This window comes from Lepidochelys kempii, chromosome 1 (genome assembly GCF_965140265.1).
Source record: "Lepidochelys kempii isolate rLepKem1 chromosome 1, rLepKem1.hap2, whole genome shotgun sequence".
Classification (NCBI taxonomy): domain Eukaryota; kingdom Metazoa; phylum Chordata; order Testudines; family Cheloniidae; genus Lepidochelys; species Lepidochelys kempii.
In genome coordinates, this window is record NC_133256.1 from 57532586 (window position 1) to 57558683 (window position 26098).

Below are 26098 nucleotides of genomic sequence, written 5' to 3' on the forward strand. Positions count from 1 at the left end.
TTAACAAGACAACAAAATCCTCATGAGTCCAATTAGGTGTTGCAGAAGCTTTTGTTAACCAGTCTAACACATTCTCTTTCTCACACTTCCCAAACTGTTTACCCAGAGCCCCACGCTTGTTCTGGGGTTAAGGCTTTACTTTCTCGTTTTACAGTTGGTGGGTGATTGGTACCTTCATACTGCGTCACTGATGTTACCACAGGGGCCTGAGGGAGGTTTTGGTGGGCATCTGCCCCCTGTATGTACTCCTCTGGGGCTGAAGGCGTTGCCTGTTTAGAAGTCTCCCTGCTGTATCTGGGAGGAAGATCCTCAACCTCTGTGTCTGTGTCTTCCCCTTCTGCATGGTAGGCAGCAAGGGGATCACTACAAGTAGCTCTTTTTATTCCTTTTTCCAGCTGCAGCTCCTTCTGGAGCTTGCCAATGTGGTGCTGACATTCCACATGATTAACTTGGGAGGTTTTGTGCTTATGCACTTCTTTCATTACCTGTCTGATTACAGCTTGGGCTTCTTGTCACTCTAAAGCCCTTACTTCAGCTACTTTCTCAGCAGCTGAGGATTTTTCACTTATCTCCCTAATCTGGGTCTCCAGTTGGGAGATTTGGAGAGTCAATGATGTCCCTCTTGACTTCTCTGCTAACAGGTCTGTCAGTTGCTGCTGAGCTAATTGGTCTGCCTGTTGTTTTCCCTCTTGGACTTGGTCTTTTTCCTTTTTTAGTAAGGCGACCTGCTGGTGGAGCTCCTTACTTACCACAGCTAGTCCATAGAGAAGGGCACTTCACCGCTCACTTTTTTTCAGGAGGGGCTTACAAATGGAATCTCTCTTCCACAAGGTGTTAAATGTTTCTAGGGAGTCCACTCCAGATATGGACCCCTGCTTCCAGGCTTTACGACCTTTCCCAGATAACTCAAGGCCATGATCCACTGAATTTTTATTGTGCTTGCTCTCCCATCCTCTCATGCTGAAACTCAATCCATGCTGTACCTAAGAACTGCTTACCCTCAGCTCTCTCTCTCTCTATATATATTTAGGGTCTGTATTTAAAATCCAAAAGGTAAAAGTTGCCAGTACCGAGGCTACCAATGAAGATAGCTCCCTGGCTGTGGAGTGCCTCACAGCAGTCCTGAGTAGGTCTTATGGGCTGTTGCCCTCCCTGCTCTACTGTCTGTGATTGGCTGCCAGCCCACCTTCAGAAAAGAAGACGCCTTGCCAACAATATGGCCGACGCTTCCCCGTGACGGCACTCTTGTCCTGTCACTAGCTGATCCGCAGGGGCTTCCAGAACATGGTCAGGGTCGGACTCACTATTGTCCGTTGCCCTGACTCCTGACAGCAGGATTTTCCTTAGACCCGAATAAAAATGGGAAAGAGGGTATGGTTACCCCTCCCACCCCCCACTCCCTTCAGAAATGGCTTCACATGGAAACTGTGTCCAGTATTCCCCAGCCATCAGGTATGGAGACACGGTTCCTGGTGGATAGCCACCCACTCTCGATCCCATCCTGGGCCAATGGGCCAAGATTAATCGCTGTATTGCAAATTAAAACGAAACACAGGACCTCTCAAAGAAAGGAAACCCTAAAGAGAGGTTCTGCCGCGATTGCCAATTGTTAGAGGGGGCAAAGGAGGAGTGTGTGTGTGTGTGTGTGTGTGTGAGAGCGCGCGAGCAAGAGACCCTTATGCTTCCTGTCTCCCTAGGTTCGGCCTCCCTGTCCAGCATCTGTCATCTGGTAGGACCCCTTTCTCATGCAAAGAGGGCCTTCCCACCCTAAATAATGAGGAGTCAAGCAATAAAGATAAAATCAAATAAAGTGTATTGAAGGGTTTATAACAAAGGTGGGACAAACAAGAAGGGGAACAAACAGCAAACTGACACAATACAGTTATTATCTCCAACTTAACCCTATAAACAGATGTATAAAAACCTTCTTCCCAGATCGAAGCGATGGCAGGTGCTCAATCCTCTGGCTAATGATAAGCCTTTGGAGAGGATCTCCGAGGAGTCCCTAGATGTTTCTTGAGACCATGGGATAAAGCAGATAATGCGTTCAGAGAACAGCGATGGATGATGACAAAGGTATGGTATCTTTTCCTTCTTCTTTTCTTACAGGTGAGGAAGCTGTTAGAGGAAAATCCCTAGCCCTTCTATCCTGAAGATGAATAGATGCCTGTAGATAAGACCCGTGATCCATGACTGTCCCTGGCTGCCATTCAGATGGACAGCCCTGAAGCCACGTTCGGGCAGCTTTATATACACTGGCCTGGGAAACCACTTAGAAATGGCGGGAACCCCCTTAGGAAAACCAGTTTTGAATGGAAGTTATTTACAACTCCAGGAGAAATAAAAGAGTGGGAAAATAAATCTATAAGTCACCTGGGCATAAAACTCTATTTTGGAACCAACATGGATTCATGTGATTACAGAACATATGAAAGCAAACCCAACCTAACAGGAACAAGCATTAATTTTTTCCTAAATTAATTATAGCAAAAGAGAACCCAACAAGACTTTTAGACAAACAGGTCTGTAAGATTTATTTTCCATTGCACGTACACGGATTATATAAAAGTTAGTAACAAGTTACTCCTTAATTTCCTTACATTTTCTAAAAGATAGTACAGCAGACCCTTGCCATATTAAAACATCAAGTCGGAAATCAATCTGAATAGGTAAATATGACAATATTTAAAAAAAAAATTGCCCATTTTAGTGAGGGGAAATTGAATTATATGTTTATCTATATGCTGTAACAAACTATATAGCTTAGAGTATTACAGTTAGAAGTAGTTCTTTCAGTCCATCTGTACATATTTTTCTCCAGATTAATAATTCTTTTCAATTTTACTTCATTAAAACTGGCAGATATTTCAGAGACTTTATCTTTCTCATAGTATTCAAGATTCATCACATGGAATGCACTAGTAACCAAGACTTTATACAATTGCTATTCAAATATAAAAAGGGCACCACACCTGAAAATAAGAAAAAACCCTAAAACATATTTAAAAATGTATCATGAGATGAAAAGTGTTTAAGATGTTCAGCAATAAAGCCCTGTCCACTACTTACGTAAAAGAAGATTTTAAAAAATAATCACTGCACACAATACAAAGTGGGATCATACTGTAATCTTTCAGTCTTCTGTTACAGTAATATTCTTCATTACTGTTCACAAATGAGCGTTTCTATAGCAAACCAATTCTCAAAGTGTCGAATCTTTCGGCAATTTTTGGCTTCACGCTTTTGAATTCCTGTTGAGAGTTTGGGGAAATGGGGAAGGGAGGGAGGGATGACAAATGAGAGAGAGTGATGCATATTAAGAAGAATTAAAGTATTAGTCCATTTACTGTAATAAGGTACCAGAGGTTCCTCTCAATTCACTTCCAAATTGGAAGCAAATAGAGGAATACCAAATTTATCAACATTTTAGTGATCTATTATTTACTGTGTCCCTTATTTATCACGGGATCAATTAAAGTGTTTTTGCTTTTAAAAAGATTGTTTGCAATCATTTTTACAAAATAGTTTATTTTTCCCCATCTGCCACCTTCCCAAATACAGTCAGCAATCTGAGTAAATTACTCAATTAACTTAGTTCTGTGTATGCTTGTAAACTTCTCCTTCGGCACTAAACAAATGCTAAACAAAAATTATAATACTTCGCTTCTCTAGACTCTTGAATCTGAGATTGTCAAAGATCTTTCCACAGACAAATAATATAAGTTTTACAAGATCCCGGTGAGCTAGACAAGCATTATTCCTATTTTATAGATGCAGATTAGGAGGCACAGAGCAGTTAAGTGACATGGCCAAGTTTGCACAAAACACCTAGGACAAATTAATAAACTTTCAATTCTGTCCTTTGACAATAAGACCATCCTTTCTACATATGAAATATTGAACCTTAAAGTGTGTACGTGGTTAACCATTCTGACAGTTATAATTACTGATGGTAAAGGCCACTATTGTTAGCTTTGTATTATTTATATTGCAGCTGACTGAAAATCTTCTGCCAAAATACTTTTTCAACACAAAATGGTTTTTCAACTAAACAAACTCTGAGAAAATTTTCATTTTCTTAAAAATCCTTGTCAAGTTGGGGGGGGAGGGGGGGAGAAGAGATTCAATGAGAATTTAAAGAAAAATTAATGGGGAAAAAGGTCATTTTATACTGCATTCATGCTCCATATCCCATCATGCTAGTCTCTGTGCAAACACTCAGGAGCTTCAAGGAGCCAATGACAGCAAGACCACTCTAAATTTTAATCTGAGAGGTACTGTCTTCAACATATCCAGCTATTTATTGACTAGAAACATTAACATTTCCATCAACTCAAGGTAACATTCTCAAGAGACTTTACCTTTCATGATTTCTTTGCGCTGTAGTTTATAGGTTTCCTTGCCACGGCACAGGCGATAAATAAAGGACCCCAACTGATCCACATTTTCAATGCGATCAGTAACAACCATCTGTTCATGAATCAGATAGGACTGAGGCAAGTATGTTCCAGCCTACATTAACAAAAAGGCAACAGCTCATTATTGGAAGTGCAATCATTCATTCTTCTACTAAGTACACACAAGAGCATTCAAATCAATTTTATATAATCTCCAACAGCAGCAGTTCTATACAAATCAGGATTTGCAGTTTTGCAGACTTTCAAAATATGTAGTACATATAGAATTTTCTTTTAAACATCAAGAATGTGACTGCATTTTAGTGCAGATATTTAAGAGATAATAAAGTAATCATATAAAATGTCACAACATTTTCATAGCAGGAGACACTGACGCAGAGTGTTCTTCCATTACAATAATTAAATCTATATCAGTTTTTTTGGCATAAGAGAAGCAAATTTTCTCCAATTAAGGTTTGTTACTGTGGGCCAAATCTTGCAGTCCTTACTCACCAAACACTATCATTTACTAGGGAGTCAATCGGAGCTTTGTCCAAGTAAAGACTGCAGAAATGTGCAAGATGTTAGTACTATCTTGCTGATTGATGCAGGTCTCAGGGATCAGTAGTTTACTACTATCCTTCTGCATTCTGTTAAGTTTAAAATAGGGGGATCCCAAACATTTTCATAGCACAGGCCACAACTTAATGGACTGAATGGGAGGAGAGATGGTCCACAGGACAATCAAATAACATCTCTGCACCAACTATACGAATTGATTAAATGAAAATATATCAGAAAGTATTTTTTCCTCTATGTTTGCTGATTGTAAAGCCATTACCAGAACATAAGGAAAGCCCAACTAATGTGAATATTGAGCTCTCCAGAGACCACCAGCAAAAACTCTGCCGACAACAGTTCAGAAAGCTGGTTCAGAAAACAGATCTAGGGCCCCATTCCTCGTCCATCTGGAGTCCACAAGAGTTTTGCCATTGATTTAAAAGAGCGTACAATCAGGCCCTATTGTGTCCTTCTGTCAGAGTTGAATATTCACAGAAACAAAAATTGGCAACTTTATTAAAAGTTGACTTTATTAAAATGTTATCCACAAATAAATCAGTCTTTCTAAAATGTGACTGCATAGAAAGAGATTCCATTTAGTATAATTCCTATTTCTGACACTAATGAAGAGGGAGTCTTTAATCTATTTTTCACTTGTGAGTTCAAACACTTAAGCTACTTTTAAAAAGCATCTTGGAATCCAAAGAAACTGCTGCACTTTATCCAGAAAATTACATTAGCATAGAATGTAGTGTAGCTGGCTAAAGATTTTTATTTTTATTTTCAATGAGCCACGTACAAGTTTCAATTACAAACCAGAGATTAAGGACAACAATGTTTTTTCAGTCCAAGCAGCATGTTTAAACAAGCTGATGAAGAGCTGTTCTTTTTAGCACCAAGATAGTGATTATATAATATTTACTCTGAAATGTAGATATATTCTTGACCACATCTAAAGAGGCAAACATAGGTGAATTGTTTTTTTCAGCTGACCTTGTAATTCATTAAACAATGAAAAGCCTTGTTATTTAAACAAATAATTTACAAGTTAAAAGACCTTCCAAGTTCAGGTGAAAAAACAGTTTTGTTTTCCACAGAAAGAAGATAAAGATTGTTACAGTAAAGACATTGCTTATTAAAAGCACACCATATTTCAAACTGCAATCTAAAAGAACATAAAATGTAAGAAAAACAGATTGCTCTCTACTGTAGTTAAAGGAAATTATACACTCCCACTTAAGTGCTTTAATTGCATACTACAGATTGGGAAAATCATAGCTATAAATTATTCTTGCAGCATATTTGTCCATACACGTAGAATCATAGAGTTTAAAGCCAAAAGGGACTATCAGATCATCTAGTTCGACGTCCGGTATATCACAAGCCATTAAGTTTCACACAGTTTTATCCCTGTACTGATCCCACCAATTTGTGGTTGGCTAAAGTAGATCTTTCAGAAAGGCATCTAGTCTTCACTTGAAGAGATCAAAAGATGAAGAATCCATCACCTTCTTTGGTATTTTGTTCCAATAGTTAATCACCCTCATTGTTAAAAATTTTTGTCTTATTTTGAATTCGTATGGCTTTAACTTCCAGCCATTGGTTCTCATTAGGTTTTCTCCACTAAGTTAAAGAGCCCTGTAGTACCAAGTATTTACTTATATATTTTAATTAGGCTAAGCAAAATTCTATGTTTATTTATTTATAATTTTGACAGACAATATCTAAAGTTTTTTTTAAGATTTTTTTTATTTTTATCTATTTAAATTTTCACAGTTGTGGGAAATTAGGGGAGTGTCCGACAATAATTATTTAATGACAATAGGTGTTGATTCAAATATTTATAACTGTTAAAACACAAATTGTCAACATCACGTGTAAAAATATACAAAGTAAATATCCTTAAATCAGATTCTAATAGGTTTTCAAGCAGTAGTTTTCTTACTATGCCTATCTGAAAATTTTGATTATCATTGATGGAAATAGTTTTGTTAGTTTGTGTGTGTGCTGAAATCGATGTTTACTGATAAAAATCTAATCCTTCCAAGTCTAACTGTAATCAAGACACCTCTCAGTCTTCTTTCCTTCCTTACTTCTTTCAGTGGAAGGCACTTTTCTCCAGCCCTTGAATAATTTTTTTTGTGGTGGGGGGGAGGGAGTGGGAGCTCTTTTTTGCATTCTCTCCAATTTTTCAACATCTTTTTTAAAATGTGAAGACTAGAACTGTATAGAGTATCTCAGAATGAGCCTCACCAATGCCATGCCCAGAAATAAAAATCACCTCTCTACTCCTACTCCTCTGTTTATACATCCAAGGATTGCATTATCCCTTTTTCCCCCCACATCTTTACACTAGGATCTTATATTGAGTTGCTTTCCAGGATGCAGTCCCCCATTCTGTAGTTCTAGATTGCATTCCTTGTTCTAAATGTATAACTGCATTTAGCTGTATTAAAACTCTTTTTGTTTGAATGGGCCCAGCTTATCAAGCGGACCAGATCGCTTTGTGTGATTGCCTTGCCCTCATCATTATTTACCAGTCTGCCAATCTTTATGTCATCCGCAGATTTTATTAGCGATGAATTTATATTTGTTTCCAGATCATTGATGAAAATGTTGACTAGCATCAGACCTAGTACTGATCTTTGCAGAAACCCCCCTTGAAACACCCCCATTCAAAGATTTCCCATTGACAACTACTTTTTGAGATCTGTCTGTCAGCTTATTCTTAAGTCAAACGCCTCATAAAAGTCTATGTACACTACATCTCTGCAGGTACCTTTAATCACACAAACATGTAATCTCACCAAAGAATGACATCTTTGTCTATTCCTAAATCAATAATTCCTTTAAAACTGAACTCTTCTGAAGATTTAAGTTCTTTAGTGAGGAGTTAACTTTTCGAAAGCACTTCGCACGTATGAACTCCAGGACTTGTGAAAATAATATGAACATGTTTCTCTTTATTATATATAACAAAGCCACCTGCAATTCAACCATACCTTTATGTTGATCAGCAACTCCAAGAAATTTTTTGGTGGCATAACAACTGAAGTGTTCAGAGGAATCACATAGCACTTATCCAAGCTAAGGTCGAGGTAGGCTGTGAGTCTCTGGTGAAGAAATGCATACTCTAATCAAAATCATTTTAATAATTCTAGGGTTAGCAAAACTGTGTAAATATTGTGCTCAATTATTGTCATATACTTGTTCTTCCTGTAAGTTACAGTACTGTTAGTTAGAAGGTGTGCTTATTGAGTTTGGTGGTGGGATACAGAGATAAAAGGCAATCCTAATATCAGGTTAGCTAGAACAGAGATTTCTGCAAGTCCATTGGTACTAGGTAGTTCAGACTTTTGAGTGCATCTGAGTTGTCGGAGGTTAAGTGCAGTATTTTTTAATCTTGTTGCTTGTATTTTAAAATTTCAGGGAGAAATCTGAAAGTATAAATCTCCCTTTCAGAATTCACAATGAAACATGACTGGAAGAGAACGCACAATAGAAAATATCAGATGCTATACATAAAAATATTTTATTCTTCCAAAATACTGTGCAGTTGAAATGCTAGTTTACTGATATACTTGGGAAACCTCAAAAAAAACAAAAAAGTGTCAAACTTGCAGAATATAAATTTTAAACCACTAATGTATGATCTCTGGATTATCCAAAGGGTAATATTTGTAACTGTTTATTAAACTATAACTCTAATAGACCCTTGAACTAGACTGAAAGGTCTTGAGGCACCATTAACTAAACTGTTTTTGCTAAGGAAGGGAAATATATTATGTTCAAGTGTTCAGTCTTGCAACATCCAACATTTTTTGAGAGTAACATATTAAATACGAAGAACTAAGGGCCCCAATCCTGCAAACACTATTGATCATAATGATTATTACTATGACTAGTCTAACTGCCAAAGGAGTAAGTACTTTGCTTATAGCAAGAGTTTGCAGCATGGGACCTCAAGTTAACAAAGCATTAAGGCTTAAGAATAATGAAGTACAAAACGTGAGGTTCTTACGGTCACATTGCATTTTATTTTCTATTGCTATTTTTTCTCATACGTCTTCACGTTTCTTAGAGCCTGATCCAACGCCTAATGAAATCATTAGAAATCTTTCTATTGTCTTCAGTGGACATTGGATTAGGCCTTAAATGCATACTACAAAATATATTTATCACCTATAATATTTCTAAGGCTCCTCTCACCATGGGATCACATCTCTGTAGGATCTGCATTATGACCAAGTTATCATTGTTGTGGGAAATACCTTTGTCTTTCCTATTTTTATTTTATTTAGCTATGCAACATTAATATTACACAGAATTGAAATCGGCTTTGTAGGTCAGACCTCACTTTGGTATATGAGGTGCCAGCCTTTATTTCTGTCATGCTAGGTAGAGAAAGTGTGATGTATGATGTGAAAGAAGCTCTGCTGTAAATCTTAAATGTTGACTGAATATATTTAAAAATAATTTTTTCTAATCACATTATTTAAACAATGGTTTTCCCAAACTTGCTTATGAATGTTAGTGCTCATTTTGCCTAACTATTAACTTCATGTTTAAACATGTTTGAGTTCATACAAAAAAAGAGAGTGGCAATGATTTTACACAGTAGGAAAGTGTTCTTTTTTTCAGCCTTACATAACACAAAAATAGCTCAACAGTTTTTCCTCAGGCTTTCAGCAGCAGCAAGAGTCACATTTCAGTGAAACCAGGCATGGATTATTTATGCATAATGGCATAATTTTCAGAAAGCGGAGAGAATGAAAATGGGTTTTTTCAACGTTAACTATGATGACTGAGAGAAAACTGTAGCATTACAGAGATGTCTTGCAAAAACTGTACTATTCAGATGTATAACAAAGATACTTATTTACAAAAGATAGGATAAAACTACTTCAGTAGTGCTCAGTCATGCCTTTAAAAGCAGCGAGTGGCCTGCAGTGGAGGCAGAGTGCCTCCTGAGAGCTCCCAAATGCCCAGGGTGGGGCTCTGGCTGCTGCCATGCACCTTAAAGTGAATACAGAATGTACTGCCCTCCACAGCCAGTCAGCTTTATCCTTGCCTTTCCACTGTCCCCTTTGGAATGCTTAGCTTCCTTTGAAGCACTACTGGATGAATACAACACTAGGTGAATACAATGAATACAATGACTGTGAATATGACTAGCTCCTGCACATGGGTGTCCAAGGGAATGAAGGCTTCTTCCACCCCACATTCATCACTACTGTTGCTTATCACAATCTGGCTTCATGTATCTTCAGCAATAAGACTAAAATTTTCTTCACATTCTTGTATTATGACAAGGAAATGGATGGGTTTGGGTTTTTTCCCCTCTCTTTTCATGAGCAAGAACACTTTATAAATGGTGGGTTACAGACCAGGAGAACAGCAAGATCATCATCAAATGTGCACTCTGTACATCAGGTTTAATAATTACTTCCAGTTTCTGAATACCAAAATACTGCAGAGCTCACACTTTCACACCAGAAAAATAACTGAAATAATTAGAAACCACACAGATTAAGTTGATAAAATTCTGAAATTTTGTTTTTAATGCTTTCAAGGATTCTCAGCAGACACTCCTTACCCGGTGGAAATCATGAACAATGTCCGCTGGATCACTGTCAGCAAATTCTGGGACAGGCACGCTGATGAATTCAACATCCTCCTCCTCAAGGATCTGAATGTTTTGTTCAATTGTCTGGTAGCGAGCAGCTGGAGCATGTGCATCAGGCTCAGTCAGAGTTAAGTCATCTTCAATATACTTTATTCCACAGAAATACACACCACCTTGCTAAAAAAAAAATAAAATAATCCCAGAACAAACAACATTTCAGCAAGTTTATAAAAAATTTAAAATGTGACCAACTACTATGCAAGCTTCCTCAGATAGCAATATCACAGCACCTTAAGCTCTACTCTCCACCCACACGGCTCTTCCATTCTCAAACTTCTCCTGAGCATACACTGCCCATCATCAAGCTAAACTACATTTTTTCAGCCAATTTATTTAATTCATAAGCCTACACTGGATCAATTTTAGACAGCACATGTCTTCTACATAGTTTGAGTAAGAGATTAAGGGCCTAGAGTGAAATCCTGGCCCCTCTGAAGTCAATCAGAAGTTTTCCACTGACGTCAAGGATGTCAGGATTTCATACCTGGTTTTTAACCTGGTCTTCCATTTGCACTAACAAATTACTGCAGGTGCAAATAAGACATGCATACCTCTAATTCCATAATTTGTGAGCAGAATAAGGTACTTAAAAGTTTTCATGCCTAAACTTGTACTTACAAATTGTAGTATTCAATAATCAGGTCCTTAAATATATTTGATTATGTTTTATGGTCTAGCCTAAATCCTGTTTAATTCATTTATTCTAACAATCCAAAACACGTTCAGGAAGTCCTTTATAATCTTGAAATTTTCCTAGATTTAAGACTTTTTAAGTTTGTTTATAAAGTGAATTCATTTCTGATGTTTTAAACTACAACTGTCTTCACTCACAAGCTGTAGCCTGTCAACTACATATTTTATTTACAGTATGACCGCTCTCACCTGAGCTAGACTCACTCCAGAGGAGTTAACTAGGGTGTAGATAACTCAGGCTAACACTGTAGTGCAGACAAGCTCTTAGACTTGCTCCTGATAACCAAAATATAGCTTACACCACTTTGAATTTCATCCACCGAGTCTGATAACATCTAAGTTGGTAAAATTCACAGAGAAAGTGAAGATCCAGAACAGAACAGCAAGAACAAACCAGAAAGGTATAAGAAGATGCAAGTTTAATTAGACTCCTCCAGCTCCTCTGTGCTGTTTGATCAGTTTAGACTCCTGTAGACATTAGCAAATGGATGTAAATGGTCTAAAGCACCAGGTGTCTGGAAATCAGGCTGTCAGGGAATGGGATTTTTCTGGGAACCCTCCACACAGGTCTTTCCCCTCCCACAAATAGAGAGGAGGTACATCAGCTGCCGCCATGGCACTATTTCCCACCCTTGGCCCAACATAGTATGTTCCACATGGCTGGAGTCGGTTTCGGGAGTGGGGAGGAATTGGATACTAGCCAGACTGACACATTAGCTACCCCACCAGCCCCATGACATTCAGGGTCTGTATTATCATAATTTCCACAGAATCCCTATGAAGTCACAGGGAAGTCCCTTGTAGCAGAGCTCCAATGGAACTGCACTGCCAGGAAGTCAGAGCCAATGCAGAGTTGCAGGGCCTCTGTACAGAGAGCTCTGGCTTCCTGCAGATCCCAGGTTTAGGGGCTTGCTCAATGGCCTACTCCACAGGGGGGTGAGGGCAAACCGTTCACCCCAACTGAACGGTAGGGGAGAATTCTGTGGAAATTTCCTGCCCCAGAAGTCTCTCTCCGAGTTTTTCCTGTGGGAGAGAGAATCTGGCCCAAAGAGTCTGACACCACCTTACACATTCCCTCTGAATCTGGTTATATGAGGAGGAGAGTAATTTATCCCAGAGTGAAACTGCCAAAGGCACCACTCTTCATGAATTCCCAACTGACCTATCAAAGGAGGAGGACTGAAAATAACTTCTGAAAAAGCTCTACATTCAGCTCTTAAACAATAAATGTGAATAGAGAGAGAACCAGTAGCACTCTCTTGCTCACTCTCTACTAAACACAGGGCATACAGGGAGAAAAATGAAAGTCCTTTACTACACAAAATGTATTTGGCTTACCTGGAATGCAAAATATTTGTACAGATAGGCACCACCAAGTATCACACCAGCAAGCATAAAAGCTACTCCAAAGCACATACACCAACACCAAGCTCTCCTCTGTCCAACGGGCACCACAGCTTCAGGGTCCTAGAAACATATCAAAGGGAAATTGTCAACATAACATTCCAAAATCCACAAAAGATTGTGGATGTACCTGTCTATTTAGTGCAAACATTGCCAGCACCACTAGAAAATATTGGGTAATTTTATTTCACATTTGGAAAAAATACTTTAAAACTTATTCCATGTTAAGGTTCACAGCAACACCACCTCTGGTGAGATTATGAGGAGATAAAAACAGCTATAAATGCTGCAACCTCTTACTGCCATTTTCCTGGGCTGACCCATCAACTGGTTACTAATGTCAAAAGCATACAAGCTGAGAAGTCATGGGAAAGGCTCAGGAATGGTGAAGTCATCTGAAGCATCATTTCTCTCATAGCTGAGCTTTTCACAGGTTGTGTCCAGAAAAGTATCCATTTTTAGGCTAATTTTTGTGAAACAATAGCATGTAAGGGACCTGGATTGAGAAGAAGCATTAGGACACACTTCAGTATGGTACACTTTAAGAGGTTTGAAGAATAAGCTTAGGGCAATATCTGTCCCCGTGATATACGACTGTGATAGGTGAAGAAGAGGGAATAAGGAGTCTCCCTCCTCTGCTCTGGCATAGCAGTAGGAGTGGGAGTGCGTCTCAGAACTCTTTTGAGCAATAGCTAGGGAACTGGCTACTGCCCTAGTTGGCATACTACAAGCACAGCAGAGCATTGTTAGGCCCCACGCTGTACATATCGTGCTACATGTGAGGGATACACAATGCTCCTCTTTGGAGCAGTAGTAAGGAGTACCGAATCATGCATTTCCTCCTCAAGCCATCCTGAGCTGGTGCTTGCAGGAGGACGCCTATGATCAACACCCTTCACTTCCCTCACGTCTGCATAATTCAGGTCGACGAAGGCAGGGTTTTGCCCTTGGTTTCTTAGGGTACATCTACACTGCCAAAAAACACCTGTGGCAGCAAGTCTCAGAACCCAGGTCTACGGGCTCGGGCTCGCACTATGGCTATACAAATAGCTGTGTAGATGTTCCCACTCAGTCTGGAGCTTGGGCTCTGAAACATCCACCTCCCCAGGTTTTAGCTGAGCAGGAACATCCTCGTGGCTATTTGTAGTGCCATACTGTGACCCGAGACTCTCTGCTGGGGGGGGGGGGGGGGGTTGGGGTTTTTTGCAGTGTAGGTGTACTCCTAGAGTCTAACCCCTTCCAATCCGTAACACTGACAGATAAATGTCAGCGTTTGCATCAGCGGAAAGTAATTCATTATACCATTCCTACTGGTGACAACAAGAAATCATGACAATCAGGAAGACAGAAAATAGTGGTGAAAAATAAAAGTGGAAAAACCCTAGACACCCCTTTCACTAAGAGGAAGAAAAAGTTTTGCTTTAGAGTGATGGATATACTCTTATCTTTCAGGAGATACTTTTCATGGCTTTTGGGTTTGTTTTGGGAAAACCCAGTGCAATTATTACAACAAGCTGTTATAGCACTTAATAACTAAATAAAATGTTGAATTTTTAAAAATCAAAGTTCTAATTGTAACCTATTCTCTATGTTGCTTTAATAGTGGTGTACAAATCAGTCACCCACAATATATGGCAAGCTTCCGTACTCACTTTTCTGCAAGGTGACAGCTGACAACAGCAGACTGGAAGAATTAATAGGATCAAAACTTTTCAAAAATAATTACAGCTTATGCTTCGTTAAAAAAAAGTTTTTTATATTAACTTGGAGAGTGCTGCAAAAAGCAAAATAAGTGCATCTTTCTTTTGGCAGGTTTTCCATTTATTACAGCTAGATACATCATTGATTTTTGTTCCAAATACAGAACACTATGAGCTTCTGGAAGATGCATTCTCTTGACCTGAAATGCAGGCGTTGTAAACATAAGCTTTTATCATACCTTCCAGACAAATACAAATGCTTCTATGGAAAGCATAAACAAATTCTAACTGAAGCAGAGTTTTTAACTGATAAAAATTCCCCGGCAGCGTTTGCAAGGTAAGCACCGTAACCTCTGTGCTAATGCAGAAGACCCTGAAAGTATAAGTGGCTAGAAAACTATATTAAAAATGAAACTGATTCACCACAGCATGAACAGTGAAATGTAGGTAGCAATTTTAAAAATCCTTTCAGTTTTAATTGTTAATTATCTAAGGATTTTTTCATTATCTACATGATTTTTAAGCTGACATTGTTCCTTCAAGTGAAAGGCTGAGGATGAAGTTTAATACCATACCCATGGTAATTTAATTAAGTTTCAGGTCAGTTTCTGATTCACTGTGGATTCTTCAGTCAAGTGTGTTTAATTATAACTCTAAGTCAGGTAAAGCAAGGATTTTTATATTGTCCCTGTACTAGCAGGTAATTTCACATTCCAAGACTTTTCAAACTATGAAGGACATCTACATACAACTTTTTTAAAAAAATGCTGCCATGGAAATTGCTGTAGATTAATAAGGAAAACAGATAGAAAATGAGGATTCAACACTAAAGAGAGAGGGATATTACATAAAAAGTTTAGCATAACCTGATTTTTAAATTATCTCAAAACAAACTGATAGTTTTAAGTTTGTTTTAAAGAGAGTAGGGGGGAAATCCAAACAGCGTTGAGAGAGAACAGTCACTTGTCTATAGCAAACAAAGACTATTCAAAAATAGCTATTCAATTCAATTGATATAACAATGAAAAAACTGTGGAGGAGGATTTTACATTATGTACACCTATCCCCTAGGAATTGGGCTTAGACCACAAACTAATTTCTCATATACCAAAAGAGTCTCCAAATAGATTGAAATTACTTTCAAACTGCTGCTTCCAAGATGGTGTGAAGTTAAAACAGGTGTTATTAATATTCCTAACCTAAATATTTTTGCTTTGATGTATGAATGATAGATGTAAACTGAACATTCAATACATTCCCATAATCCTTCAATGTATTATTATTATTTGTGAATACATGCCCAGCAATGCTATACTAAGATATTTCATATGTATGAATTGACTTGTAGCTCTAATCTGCTCACAATCTGTTGCCAATTTTAGTGCACAGTTTCAAGTACAGTTTGCTTATTATTTAGGATAGCACATGAGATCACATCTCAGTAGAGCTAAACCACAAATATCAGGCAACACTGAAAAAGATTCTCTGTTAAATTAATAAATAATATTGATCTAATTTCCCTTTCTGAAGTGGATAATTAAGTACATCAGTTAAGTCTTAAATGGAAGCACTTAATATTTATAGTTTTGGTTATGTATAATTTCATTAATCCCACAATGCTAGATTATACTAATACTAACTGGTTGCTACCCTATGACCAAGTTCCTGGAACACAATACTGTTTATTCTAAACTAGAATGACCCAAGAGCAAATTGCACCTCCCTATTCCGGAATAGATCCCTGCACCTCGGAATCAATAGACCTTGAATGCAAAATGGTGTTGCTGATGCCTACCCTCTGCTTGGGTGGTTCCTGCTTTGAAAGGAAAGCATTCTTTTAGAGGGGAGCTCCACTAATGAAGATTGTGCCAAATTAGTGCATACCCCAGCTGTCCTGACTACACATCATTCCAAGTCAGTATTACCCATTCTGGGGTCTGTAGTTGCCCTGCACAGGGTCACTCGAGAGGCAGAGGTTGCAATCTGTTACCTCAACTTTCCCTTCTTGGGAGACTTTCTACTGGGGAGTCTCCACCGGCAAAATTCATCATATAATCTCTCGGTGCATATAGGCCTCCAAGGATATGCCTCCCTCCTTTCTTCCTACCTGTCTTTTAGGGGCAGCAGCAATCAATCCTAGCCGTTCCACCGTTACATCTCATCTTTGTCCCAGTATGGCTTTCCCTTCTGATTCCCAGTTGGGTCCCTGACGCTATGATAACTCCATATGGATAATCTTCTTTGGTGCAAAATGCTTTAAGTGGAGACTGGCATAAGCCTGGCATTTGTCCTTTGTAAGAACTCATCATTCTAAGATCAGAAAGGGACTCAGTGGCGATTTGACTAACCCACTTCCCTTGGAGAAGGGTCAAACAGAGGTGTGTGCTCATGTTACTTCCTTTTAATTTGTATACTAATTTTACAGCATTTAAGTTAAAAGATCCAGAATTCCACAATCTGAATACTGTGGAACAGCTCTTTTATACACAGATAACAATGTTTCTTTCATTATGCATTTGAGATCTGAGGTTACTTGCCAGATTCTCTGAAGTTTGCTTGACCTGGCCTCACTGAATAAATTATACCAAGATTATAGTTGTTTCATTTGAATAAAGATTCTTTTGCCTGTTGTGGTCAGTGGATGGTGTCAAGCTGCACTTTGCCTGTGTCCTTCTGGAATTATAAAGTGCTCTCTTGAGTTGTTCAAATGATACCAAAATTGCCCATTGTGCATAACACTTTTTAATTCCAGAAAAAGACAGAGAAGCCCTTATTAGAACTGATAATAGACAGGTGTAACTTGTAAGTAATTATTCTGGGGAACAGGTTAAAAGAAAAATAATGTAATAACCTGTAGCCCCACAAACATCTGCAGTTACTCCTTTGATGAAATGTGCAAAATACTCTCTTGCTCTTTTCAGTTCAGCTTCTACCGTTTCTGTATTTTGTTCCAATATAAGTATAAAGATTCAACAGCACCAATTTAACATTTAGGGTAACTTTTCAAAATGCTAAGAGGACAACTCCTAGGAGGAGCACTCAGACAAAGATATCCCTAGATTGAATAATCTCATGGGGATTTACAAGTAAATCCTCCCCTCCTGTGGATTTTTCTACAAGAGTAGAACATACTGGTTTAAAATAGTAAACACTTGAATTTCTTTCACGCTTAAGGCACACACCCAGCCAGCTCACATTCCAGAAATTATTACAATTAGGCCTTTATTTCTCTAAGTAAATTAGGGATGCACCACAGAAATATATTTTCATCCATCTGTACAGGAACACTCAACTGAGTGTTAGCCTGTCTAAAGCAAACATGATGTGCCATGAAGAATTCATCAAGTTTTGTGATCCGCAAGCAACTACCCAAAAGATACTAACTCATATTTAAAAGTAGCTATGGTGGAGACAAAAATAAGATTTAAAATACATTTTATAAATGTTTCTGCTTCAAAAGTGTCACATATTGCCTTTGATCTGCACATAAATCAGACACAGTTGGGTTGAAGAGCTTAGATTTAATCAACTTCCACTTCTAACATAAATTATTATGATAGTTTCTAAAGGGCTTCATTGCAATGAGACAGCTCATATGTTCAAAGCTGAGCATATGCTCAAGTGCTCTGCCAGATCAGGGCCAGAGTGCTTAGCACCCTGCAGAATCAAGCCCCTTAGGAGCTCATTGTAGTGGCTATTTTAATGCTTTTGCTAAACAACAAGAGGATTTTCTACAGCTACAAACGTTGAACATGTGAATTAACCAAACAGTATCACACACAGCAGCTTTGCAAAATTCGGCTTGTCCAACCACTTGGAGTGAGCAACTTCTGTTTTGAGCAACAAACAAAATATCAGTATAGTATTTCAGTCTGCTCCTGGGGGAATTCCATGTGACTGCATGCATGCATGCATAATGAGCTGTGCATATTTTATTTTTTTGTGCAAAAAAAAAAAAAAAAAGCTTTTGCCAAAATGTTGCTGCCCTTCCACCTTTTGCCCACCAGAGGGCACTGTGGCATACAGACATACTTGCTAACAGGTATTTTCAAATAAAATGACCAAATATAATTGAAACTGGTGTGATTATATAGTGTTATTTTGACAAATAAAATATACAGAATTTTAAAATATTGTGCACAGAAATTTTTTGTTGCAGAATTTTTAGGTGCAGAATTCCCCTAGGAGTAACTGTCATGTTAAGGGTGGGCAAGTAAATTATTGTCCCTTGGTTGGTAATTTTTCATGCAAATTTTGTATGGCTGCTAGACAGAGGAATCTTGCTACTGGATGTGGCATGGTCCACTGAGATTGAGGAGATCTGGACCTTATTTCAGAGTCTGTCACTGACACACTGTGTGATCATGGACCAGATGTCATACCCACGGTATCTGTTGCAAAACTTTCATTGACTTCAGTGGTGCAGGATCAAGCCTTTGGTATTTCTCTCTTCTGTTTTGGTTTCCCTAGCTGTAAAATTGGGAATGATATACAGTTTTGTAAAGTGCTTTGAGTCTATAAATTAAAAGCATATTAATTCACACTAAGTATAAAAAAGCACTACGTAAGTGGTAAGGAAATTAATGTTGTATTATTAATTTGCACCTGTGACTAGATAATCCAATGCAATGTACACAATTTTGCCAGTCATCAAGTGAAAAAAATTTACTTCAGCATTTATTCTGTCAATTGTAGTTTAGTTTTTAATTACAATACTTCATAATGTTCTTGCAAGTATTGTAATACATATTTAAGTAAAAATTAGTCTTAGCAATGCAAAATTTTACTACAGAAAACACTGCTGAGACATATGGAGAGAAAGTGGTTTTGTACACATTTAAGTGTCTGTACTGCTTGTCTACTATATATCAATTATATACAGAGCTTGCAAGTGTACCATTAATGCTACTTTATTACATTTCCAAAGAGTAATCAAAAACATTACTGGATCCAAAATAAATATCAACAGCATTCCTCAGAAAAGCCAAATCCTAAGCACCACCGGAATATATCAAACAAATGATGTACTATTGGAAAGAAAAAAAATCATGAAAATAGTGAAATATTTACCTGTTTATAAGATTTGGTTGAAAATTTTTTGACAGAGCAGTTTTCCACTGGAAAATGAAGTTTCTTTGAAATCAAAGCGTTTCACAGGAACATGTCAATTTTGAAGAACTTTTTCAACATGAAAATCGAAGTAAGTAATTTTGACTCTCTAATTTCAGTACATTAAAAATGTTTCATACTGACACAGTAAAAGTGTTTCATCTTCATTTGTTTCAACTTTTATGATATTCAACTAGTAATTTTATTTCTATTCTATATTTAACATAAATTATAGTTGATATGCATATTTATGCTTTGACATTATCAAAATGATATGATTTGATAGTTTCAAACTGAAGTTTTCCTGCAAAACAAAAATTCCAGAAATTTCAGATTTTCACTCTGATTCAAAACAAAAAAGCGTTTCCAGTGTCAGAATTTCCCACAGAACAGCAACTGCAGATTCTGAACAGCTCTACTATTTACAGAATACATTATATAGTTTTATAATGCTTACATTGAAACAAAGTTCTTTAGAGCTTATTAGGAAAGAATATATACACATCAAAAAGTGTTCTTAGGGATGATATAGATCGGTGGTTTTCAACCTTTTTTAATTTTCAGATCCCTAAAAAATTTCAAATGGAGGTGTGGACCCCTGTGGTAATCTTAAGAGAATCTGCAGACCCTCAGGGGTCTGCGGACCACAGGTTGAAACCTCTGTGATAGAACATATGTGCGTATTTGTAGAAACATGAATTTCAAAATTATTTTTAATGTCATCACCTGTAATGGCACATTATAGTACAAGGCATGTTATTTTTTTAAGCACTGTATAGTGTAAGGGCCTATCTACTTAAGGGAACACGATTTATATGACAATTTTATGCAAAAAAAAAGTTCTCCAAATACATTTGAAAAAAAACTTACCCAAGTATCAGTTTGTTAATCTGACAACTGAGAAGATATTTAGAAATAGTCTATGTAAAACAATTCTCTGTCTGCCCATGTATCCTCCCAATCCATGTACTGAATTGATTTAACCTGAAACGGCATTCATGGACATCAACATTGTCTCACCAGCCACAAAATAAATAACTGCCAAGGTAATTATTGTGGTGGTGTGGTACAAATATCTTGTTTAAAATATGAAATATCAATGTACTGGAAATGAGGGAAACAGTATTTCACCATAGCAAAGTTTCATATTTATCATTCAAGTCAGGAAGAGATTTAAAAATGAGAGAAACACAAAAGGAAGTGAGATATGGACCATTTCCAAGAACTCCTCTGCTCCCATATGTTCATTTCTACTGCTTGAAGAAAGATTTGCAACCAATGTTCCCAGCTCAAGGTCAGAAAGTTCAAGAAATGAATCCCAGGTTTCCAAGCTCCAACATTAACAGCAATTGTTTTTGGTAGAGTTCCAGTGAAACAAGTTTTATTTTTCTTTTAATTTGTAATTATTTTGTGTGTATCGTTCACTCAGTTGTTGGCAACATCCTCAAAGAAGCTTTGGAGGCAACTGTGCAAAGACTATCATGACGTTGTTTTTAAGGAGGTATATTATTTATTCAGTAGTACAGATGACCATGCAAGAATTTACCTCAAAGGGTGGCAACTTAGCCACTCATTTCCCTCTACTCCCTTTCCCAAGAATCTCCAAGTTAAAATAAATCTAAGATTCCTCGTGCAGAAAAACTTTGTTAATATAGAAGTCAACATCATTGCCTCTCCCTCCTGCACACATTCGAGGACGTACAAACCTCTATGGCCAAATAAGGAAGCAAGAGACATTTGCACATCCTTTGGACCTTATCTGGAAGGTTAGTTATTTTCTTTTAAGGTCCGGGACAAGTTCAGTAACATCCCCACCAAAACAGTGGGAGAGGAAGAGGGAAATCAGCCTGCTACAATTCTCTTTCCTATGCTTCTTTAGTACTGGCACCCTAAAATACACAGCAGGCAAATCTATCATACTCCTGAGGCAAGCACAAGCTGTCCAGTTTAGTCATCTACATTGTCAGGGGAAAGGTAGCAGAATCTCCTATCAAAGGCTTCTCCCTCCCTTTGGAGAGAGCTCAAAAGAGTCCCCACAAAGAAAACTTTTGCAGACAGGAATAGAGTTGCCAGGCCGCCACCAAAAATGATGCTACCAGGGGAAAGAAGGAAATCTCTGCAGAATAAAAAGTAGCTACATAAAGTGCCCTATATATTTAAAATGAGTAAATTCAGTTTTCCGACACCAAAACAAGCATCATGACATAGTATACAATGCCAACGGACCTTTATCTGTAATCTTAGAAGTACAGTGCTCTAAGGTAAAAGACAGGATTATCCAATCTAAGCTAACCGAAGACTGGCTATGACACACCAAGGTGTGACTTCATAACTTCACCACATAAAACCATATTTGATGAACACCTACAGCCTTGAAGAAGCCAGGTTGATGTCTGGTATTGAAGGAATTGACCAACAGACTTTGAAGTTTGCTGAGGATCCAGAACCCTTTAGTGGGGACTTATTCTACTGAGCAAGCTCTGTCAAATATAGGATGGCTTCAGGCATCCCCATAGAACTCTGGCTTTCCAAAGGTCCATTGTATTATATTTAAACCTTTTTTCTACACTTTGGTTGTGGTAAAATCATGTAATGAAAGATACTATTGTACTATACATGAGCAAGGAGGAGAATTAAGCGTAGTGTGGGAACCTGCACTAAAAATATGCTGACTTTTGGCTAAGACTATAGCACGAGAAATTTCAGTGTAAACGGAAGAGTGTGGTCCTTAAATCAGAGGTTCCGAATAGAATGCCTCCAGCAACTGTAAGTAGGGAGTCATTTTTTCAATTCCAAAATAATATCTTGATAGATAACTATGCACATACCGAGATTTGTACTTTTAACTCATTAAAAATTTATTTATTTATTGATGTAACCAGTTCAAGCACATTATTGTACAAGCATTACACTATGGAATCTCTTCTGTAAGAGAAGTTCAATAAAAAGTTATTTTAAATAGAAATTTATGCTCTCTCTCTCCCTTCTGCCACGGCCTGCAACTACATTTCTCATCATTCCCTTCTTCAGAGGTTACTGGCCAGATCCTCAGGTGCGCCTTGGCTGTTCTGTGCCACACCGCCAGCATACTTTGTCTGCAAACCCTGCCTAATCAGCCCAGGGAGGATTACCACCAGGGTGATCTTGCAATAAAATACAGCTGAGGTAGAGAGCTGCTCCAGTACAATGTGATGAAGATGGCATGCAGCAGAGCAAGACAATACACAAGGGAGTTTTATGCCACGTTTGTGTACTACCACTTCCCCTGGCTTCAGCTTCTGTCATACCAGAGGATCTACCTTTGTACATGAAGACCATCTGGTTTGCTATCATCTCTCCTTGGAGTCTGGGGGGTAAAATGCTCATCAAGCAATTACACATGCTTATCTCTGCCAATCTTCTTCCACTTTCCCTTCCCTTATTTTTTCTTTTTTAACCTGAGACCAGAACGTTTCCCAGGACTTTTTAAGTGAAAATGTACAGCAGCGTATATTTTAGGTCTGTACTTGGGTTCTAGACCTATTGTTATCCTGCAATATAAGCTCAATATGTTATGAAATACGTGCTTAATATACATGTTCTCATAAGACCCTCATCTCCTTAGTAACTAAGCGCCTTCCAGCACTGCATTAAACAATGTTACTAACATCTGTCATGTGTGGTTTACTCTCTCTCTCTCATCCTCGCCCCAGAGAGAATTGTGTATGCCCCATGTAGTTTTTTGTTTTGGTATGGTTTGGGTTGGTAATGTTTTAATGTGTATGTTGCTGTGTTTATAGTAAAGACGACAAGGTTGAAGGAGTGTAAGAGGAAGATGGTGAAATTTGTGGTGGTTCTTAGATCCTGTGAGAGGTCAGCTACAAAACAGCATTTATCTCAATATTGAGAAGTTGGGCAACTGTCTCTCCCAAAACCTCAGATAAATATACTTTACTTAGAATTTCTTTTACTTTTGCTTTCAAACAAACATGCTTGAAAAGGCCATTTCAGGAGAATTCCTTGAGGCATACCATTGAGAATGGGGGATCAGTTCTGATAACTGTCCTGAACACACTTCTGTTAGATTCAAAGCCCCACCATCCCTGAAAAATGCTCATTTGTGGCTGGAATTATTGCCTGTACACAGCATCGTTTCCAAGCATTTTATTTTAAAGCTGTTTTTTAAGCTCTGGTCAGGCAGGTTTTGGCCAGTACATCTGGTAACAAGCAGAGGATACAGGGGAACTTATAAGTAGCTACAGTGAAACTAGACAACCTTTTAATCTGTTTAGTAAATGTTCGCCCTTTCTGTTTCCAGACAAGCAAAACAGTAATAAACAGAGCAAAATTAATTTCTAATGCTGTACCTTATTCAGTTGAAACTACTAAACTCTACAGGAATGAACTCTTGGTCAACATGAAAACTCCCATTGACTTCAATAGGGTAGGGTTTCACCTCTGAAGCTTTGCCTGAGAAAGACTGGCCCTTAATTAGTACCCCAAATATTTTCTTAAACAGCTACAGGTTTAGAAAATTGACAAACAGTATATATGTCCAACAGACCCAACTACACAATTTGGATGTGTGATGCATAAAAGATTAAAAAAGCATATGAAAACTTAAATATATTTATGATTAAGTGCAATATGCAATTTTAAATGTCTCTATCAATTTTGTTTTTAGTTTTTTTAAACATGTGCAAAGTTTCAGCCCAGACAGACACAAACCCTCCAACTCTGAAATTAAGGTTTCAAAGTAGCAGCCGTGTTAGTCTGTATTTGCAAAAAGAAAAGGAGTACTTGTGGCACCTTAGAGACTAACAAATTTATTTGAGCAGAAGCTTTTGTGAGCTCACATCATCGGATGCATTAAGATACAGCAAAAATGTAATCAGATTTCCAATAAGAGTTCCACCATCATCAAAAAGGAGTAAACACCTAAAGCAATTTTCCAAATGTATCAATGTGCTCCAACACAGTTCATTTGACTGTCATCAGTCGGATTAATGTCTCATCCTGTGTCTTGCTGGACACTAAGTGTGTTTATTACTCCTGGTAACTTTGTGGTTTTTCCACCCAAGCTATTAATATTTTGTAACAGCTCAAACACACACAGGACACTCTAACCTTGTCACTTTTGCCCTACTGCAGAAGAGACATTTGGCTACGATCTAATGTAGTTTAATATCAGATTCGTTCTCCACCCGTGAGCTAGCATAGGCTGCATTTGCAGAGGGACGGACTCAATCTAATGTATTTTTTCCTAAGGCTAACTACGCTGTTCCTAAACACCAAGAAGCCAGCAGCCCTGTGCTCTCCTACCCCCCTAGAGAACTTCAGCGACGGATCCAGACTAGCCACCGCAAAAGGAGAAGAACGTAGCATTAAAAAAAGCCAAGCTGGCCGTAATCCAAGCGCTGTCGGGCTACAAAAAACCCGAAGTACAGGGAAACAGAGCTGTAAAGCTTGTTCTCACGTCAGCCATTTTAGAAGCCTGATCTGGCAAGGGGATTGCTGGCCCCAGCTTTGCAGCTCCCCTCGCTCTACCTCCCTGCATTTGGACATGCACTGTTAACAGTCCCCTTATTTGTCTTTCCCCAGGAGGCCTCTCGTCTCCCATCAATAAACCAGAGGCGGATTGGTTTGCAAGGAGCCCAGGCTGCAAAGCTCCCGTTCAATACCCTACCCCCTCACTTCCAGCTCCCAGCGGGGCTTTAGCTAACCCCTCCCCGCACAAAGCCACTTGCCCCCTTCTGGCCCTGAGCACTGCGATTATTGATCACTCACCTCCCCCCCCCCCCCCGGTGCAGCTGGAGCAGGCCGCGGCCTCCCCCCGGCCCCGCGGCTCACCTTGGCGTCCGGGCCCAGGATGAGCACCTGGCTGTTCTCCTCGTCCTTCTTGGCGGCCTCCTTCTGCGCCAAGGCGGAGTTAAACGACACTTTCACCATGGCGGCGGCGGGTTAAAGGGGTTGAAGGCTCGGGGCTGCGGCGCCTCAGGCTGGGACCAGCTCCCCGCGCAGTCCCGTCCGAGCGCTGAGGTGCAGGGCGCTGCCGCAGCCTCCCGTGGGGGCGGAGAAAGGAGGCGGGGCGGACGGGGCAGCTGGGCTGCCGGCGCCGGGGAGCCGCGGTGTCCTTTGCTGCCGGGCCCGGCCCCCAAAGAGCGGGCCCGCGCAGCGGAGATCTGCCGGCCCTGCACGGGAACCTTGCTCCGGGCTTGCAGGGTCACACAGAGCAAACCCCGCTTCGGGAGCGCAGGTTGGGATTCCTTACCGCGGACACCCAGCTCGGCCGCTTGGGGCAGCCCCATTATTGCTGTCTCTCTCCCCCACCCCATCCACTTGTTAAATCTTGTCTTTTAGGCCATGGATCTGCAGGGGGGCCCCCTCGAGTCGGCACAAAGCCCCCTTTAAGTCGGGGAGGGGGGCTACGATGCAGACCTGTTTGCAGGATCTAACCTTTAGACTCTGGGGCAGAGACTGCCGGTTACTCAGTTACTATGTGTAGTGCATGGGTTGGTCCAAGTCTCTGGGCACAGCAGTGATACAGATAAATAATGGGTCAGTTTAGG

At 39.0% G+C, this 26098-nt stretch overlaps 1 protein-coding gene across 1 annotated transcript; it reads right to left on the reverse strand.

Annotated features, from left to right (window-relative positions):
• Nucleotides 1-1790: 1790 nt before the first annotated feature.
• Nucleotides 1791-25714, reverse strand: ITM2B (integral membrane protein 2B). Its single transcript, XM_073344182.1, has 6 exons — nucleotides 25380-25714; nucleotides 12676-12804; nucleotides 10555-10761; nucleotides 7961-8071; nucleotides 4362-4512; nucleotides 1791-3251 (listed from the first exon to the last, which is right to left on the reverse strand). Exons 1-6 carry the CDS (start codon nucleotides 25476-25478, stop codon nucleotides 3163-3165), a joined length of 786 nt encoding a protein of 261 aa, XP_073200283.1. The 5' UTR covers nucleotides 25479-25714; the 3' UTR covers nucleotides 1791-3162.
• Between the last annotated feature and the right edge of the window lie 384 nt (nucleotides 25715-26098).

Excerpts from the sequence above, each read along its gene's own strand:
- ITM2B (XM_073344182.1), bottom strand. The coding sequence starts at position 25,478 with ATGGTGAAAGTGTCGTTTAACTCCGCCTTGGCGCAGAAGGAGGCCGCC. Across the intron at positions 12,805-25,379 it reads TCCTGGGCCCGGACGCCAAG|GACCCTGAAGCTGTGGTGCC; the intron begins GTGAGCCGCGGG and ends ATATGTTTCTAG. Across the intron at positions 3,252-4,361 it reads GCGCAAAGAAATCATGAAAG|GAATTCAAAAGCGTGAAGCC; the intron begins GTAAAGTCTCTT and ends AACTCTCAACAG.